The 4,758-nt window shown below is 49.4% G+C and overlaps 1 protein-coding gene across 1 annotated transcript in view; it reads right to left on the bottom strand.

Moving 5' to 3' along the window:
• Positions 1-2,367: 2,367 nt before the first annotated feature.
• LOC125424670 (mothers against decapentaplegic homolog 3-like) overlaps positions 2,368-4,758 on the bottom strand; it is a 93,960-nt gene continuing 91,569 nt past the window's right edge. The window contains 1 exon segment of the mRNA XM_048482085.1: positions 2,368-2,639. Coding sequence (XP_048338042.1) covers positions 2,368-2,639 — 272 coding nt within the window.

Genomic DNA, 4,758 nt, shown 5'->3' with positions numbered 1-4,758 from the left:
GAGGAACCGGGTTTGATTCCCAGCTCTGCCGCCTGAGCTATGGAGGCTTCTCTGGGGAATTCAGATTAGCCTGTGCACTCCCACACACGCCAGCTGGGTGACCTTGGGCTAGTCACAGCTTTTTGAAGCTCTCTCAGCCCCACCTACCGCACAGGGTGTTTGTTGTGAGGGGGGAAGGGCAAGGAGGTTGTAAGCCCCTTTGAGTCTCCTGCAGGAGAGAAAGGGGGGATATAAATCCAAACTCTTCTTTTTCTTCTTCTACCCATCCATTCTGGTCCTCTTTGAAGAGCCTGCTTTGGATGTCCCCTCTCCATCTGACTACATGGTAACAACCTCAAAAAGATCATCCTCAGTTGTGTTTCCAAAACTTTCAAGCTTCCTTCCCAAGGAAATTGCCTTCTGCTAGTGGGTGAAGACTTGTTTGTTTGTTTGTTTGCCGGAGACACCCCCCCCCCCAAACTGTTTCATAGTGTTGTGTGTGTTTGTGTTTATGTCTTACATAATTGTTTACTTGGTTTATATACCCTTTACTTTAAATGCTGTTTCAATGTCTCAGTTTAACGTTAGTCACCTTGGGGATCCTATTTAGGAGGAAAAGACGCACAGATAAGTTTTAAACTAACAAATAATTATACATGAACGAACCAGAACAGATAGCCAAGGAAGCAATACAAGTGTGGACTGAAAGGTTATTTGAAAAGCTCATTTTCTATTCCATGTTTGGGAGAGCTAATGCCCTCTTCTGTCCCTAGAGGTCACTAGTTTATCACTTGCCTAGCGTAGACCTGTTAATGAGGCAACAGGGGAAAAATTAAAATGAGCTAAAGCTTGGATATACTTAGTTAGCATAAATGTATCCTAACCTCAAAAGCATGAATCTTCAGATAGCAAGATCTGGACATCTCCCCCAAGTGGATAAATGCACAAAACTCGAAGTTTACGGTCACCATTAAGTTTGGCCTCCTAACGACACTATGGAGTCAGTCACGGTTGTTCATGGTAGGACCCAGATAAGATGTTTCCGCAGGCACGCCTAGGGAGCACAACTTTCTAGTCGCTGGCCCACCCTTCCCATGGCAGCTTGAAGAAAAAGCCCCCCCAAATCCCAGTCCTGCGGGAGAGAGCACCCACTACCGCAAAAATGCCAGCCAGGATGTTGGGTTTCCACAGGAGGGGAAGGCAGGAAAATAGCGCTCCCTGGGCAGAAAGTCTTACAGCCGTGGAGACATCTAGTCTCGTTCCAAGCCGTGGGGACCCAATGCTCAAAGACAGTGACTTGCTGAAGTCACACAGCATAACAGAGACAGTACTGTGGCGTAGGAGCAGCAGTGGCGCAGGAGGTTAAGAGCTCGTGTATCTAATCTGGAGGAACCGGGTTTGATTCCCCGCTCTGCCGCCTGAGCTGTGGAGGCTTCTCTGGGGAATTCAGATTAGCCTGTGCACTCCCACACACGCCAGCTGGGTGACCTTGGGCTAGTCACAGCTTCTCGGAGCTCTCTCAGCCCCACCTACCTCACAGGGTGTTTGTTGTGAGGGGGGAAGGGCAAGGAGAGGACCTACTCGTGATCCCTGGCCCCAAAATGATCAGGCTGGCCTCGACGAGGGGCAGGGCCTTTTCAGCCCTGGCCCCTACCTGGTGGAACAGGCTCCCTAGGGAGATCAGGGCCCTGCGGGACTTACAGAGTTTCCGCAGGGCCTGCAAGACGGACCTGTTCCGCCAGGCGTTTGGCCAGCCTGGTTAAAAAACAGAACAAAAACATCTACCATGTCATCTGGCCTCTTGTGGGCACAAGGGAGGGAGGGGAGTAGTCAGACGCCATCCACATTTTATAATGGGTTCTGTTTTTATATAATTGATATTAAATTATGTTTTAATGTTTGTTTTAACCTGTTGTGAACCGCCCTGAGCCCTCAGGGGGAGGGCGGTATATAAAACTAAAAATAAATAAAATAAAAATAAATAAGCCCCTTTGAGTCTCCTGCAGGAGAGAAAGGGGGGATATAAATCCCAACTCTTCTTCTTCTCTTCTACTTGAATCTAGGTCTCCCAGACTCCATAGTCACTGGGCCAGACGGCCTCTCCATAGTTCTTCATTTATGGGCAGACTGGCCATTTCGGCCGCAGAATTTTCCCAGTGGGCTAGTGGCCTCCCCAACACCAAATGACAATCAACTCTCGCCCCATGTGCCACGGGTATGGCTGCACTTGGCCTGTCTGGGCCTTATGTGGCGAGGGGCAGGCCGCACTCTGCCCACTGGGATGGCAGGCAGATCCCTCCAGCTCCCTTCTCCGTTGGGATAGGACAATCGACCGACTCTGCCCGCCCCGGCCTTTGCTTGCTGCCACGCCAGCCAGCGCGAGTCTGCTCAGAGCAGGTCCGACTTCAATCGCATCGCTCCAAACTGTGTCTCCTTTGTATCGGCATCCGAGAGCGCAGAAACAGACTCTTGGGCTTGCGGAGTTGTTTCAAAAGGGCCGGAAAAACCTAACTGGCCGATTGGCAGGGAGAACAGATGGGCCCCTGTGCGCTCCCCGGCTCTCTGAGTCAGACTAAAAAAGCTTTGAGTGTCCGGAGAGCTTTTCCCCTTTTCTCGCAGCCGAGCGGCTTCCAAGAACATCATTTGGATGGCAGGGGGCACTAGGTTACCACAATATATAAAAAACGAGCAGCGCCCTTCGAAATGCGAGGAATTCCAGAAACCCTGGAATGATTGAGCCGGAGAAAAACATTACGGGAGCGCATAATTGAAAAGCAGACTTTCATCTCCCCCTGCATTTGAAATGCCTGCTAATTCTTCTCTGACTTCTTCACTGACACTTCGTCCTCTTACAGGGATACACAGTCCTATTCTGCAGGGCAAACAAACACAGCTCGCTCTCCCCAAACGACAGCTTTTCCGTAAAAAATGTCTCTCTTTTTCAGATCTTAAACTTGCATAATATACAAGCCGTGAAATGGGATTTGAGGGCACCCAGTAGGACCGAGTCAATGACTCCAGATGGAAACGGTGCCCAATGCAGACGTATCTGTAGGTGTAGCATCTTTTCCCTTTGACGCAAACAAGGGCTCAGCCATGGAAAAATGTCTGCCCAGCTGTAGCATCTCCCACTTTAGGAGGAGGAGTGGAGGAGTTTGGATTTATATCCCCCTTTCTCTCCTGCAGGAGACTCAAAGGGGCTGACAATCTCCTGGCCCTTCCCCCCTCACAACAAACACCCTGTGAGGTAGGTGGGGCTGAGAGAGCTCCGAGAAGCCGTGACTAGCCCAAGGTCACCCAGCTGGCGTCTGTGGGAGTGCCCAGGCTAATCTGAATTCCCCAGATAAACCTCCACAGCTCAGGCGGCAGAGCTGGGAATCAAACCCGGTTCCTCCAGATGAGATACACGAGCTCTTAACCTCCTACGCCACTGCTGCTCCTTTGCTTGAAAGAAGGTAAAGGGCTTGGGTTTCCCCTCTGAAAGACCCTGTGACGGAGGTCAGGCTGAAGTCAAGGTCACGCAGTGAGCCTCTGGGCAAAGGGAGGATTCGAACAGGCCTCCTCACTTGCAGTCTGGTGCTCCAAACTATGCCTCTCCAGATGTTTTCTAGGAAAATAGAAATGTTCTTGCAATATTGGGTCAGGTAGCCTGTAGGTAAAGAGGCCTTTTGGGTTGTAATTTAGAATTGTTTTGTCTTTGCAGGCCAATGTTATATCTCAGTGGATGCGAACCTATGGCACAGGTGCCAGAGGTGGCACTCAGAGCCCTCTCTGTGGGCACGCGCAAACAGAGTCGCCCACCCCCACGTCTAGGCTGGCCTGGGCCGCTGGGCTCGATTATTAGCATTAAACCTAAGACCTAGTTTTGGGGAAGCAGTGTAGGTAACCCTACACTGGAAGAGTTGCATAGTTGCTTCAAAGCAAAGCCACTGACTACGACTAAGCTTACTCCCGAGTAACGCATGCCTCAGAGCCAACCGTTTTTTCTAAACTAAAAATGTTCTTGCAATATTGGGTCAGGTAGCCTGTAGGTAAAGAGGCTTCTGTTGGGTTGTAATTTAGAATTGTGTTGTCTTTGCAGGCCAATGTTATATCTCCTAGCACTGACGTTTTAATTGCTATATTGATCTTGACTTCTAATTTGAAGGATTTTAAATATGAGGTCCTAGGAACTGATGGATAGATTATGTCAGGGGTCCCCAAACTTTTTAAACAGGGGGCCAGTTCACTGTCCCTCAGACTGTTGGAGGGCCGGACTAAAAAAAACTATGAACAAATTCCGATGCACAAATGATTGTAAGATTTTGATTTCACCTTTCAGCCTTTCTGTTATGGTCTATTTTTAGAACAGTGACCAAAGTATGTCAAGTACAGGGTGGGCTCCAAATATTGTTGGGGAGGCTGTGGAATACCTTCCCCTGTAAAAAAAAAAAAGCAGAACTTTATTTTTATTTATTTATTTATTATTGGGTCTTGTATACCGCCCTACCCCCGGAGGGCTCTGGGGCTCTGGAGGGCTCATTGTTTCCCAATGAAACATTCCATCTAACCCAGGATCAGGTATCTTCCTGGGTTCTTTCCTCCCTAGCAGCCAGCGAGCGATTCGCCAGCCTGGCTGATGCCAATGGGAGTGAGGTGGAACAGAAAGCCTGAGAGCAACACATGGAGTAGCTGAGAGGGAAGGGTGGAGCAGGCGTTGCCACATGTAAGGTTTCCAACTCTGGGTCAGAAAATTCATGGAGATTTGGGGGTGCCATCATGTAACTGCAATCAACAGCC

Source organism: Sphaerodactylus townsendi, linkage group LG17, assembly GCF_021028975.2.
Source record: "Sphaerodactylus townsendi isolate TG3544 linkage group LG17, MPM_Stown_v2.3, whole genome shotgun sequence".
NCBI classification, from domain to species: Eukaryota; Metazoa; Chordata; class Lepidosauria; order Squamata; family Sphaerodactylidae; genus Sphaerodactylus; species Sphaerodactylus townsendi.
This window is presented reverse-complemented; position numbering and strand designations above follow the sequence as displayed.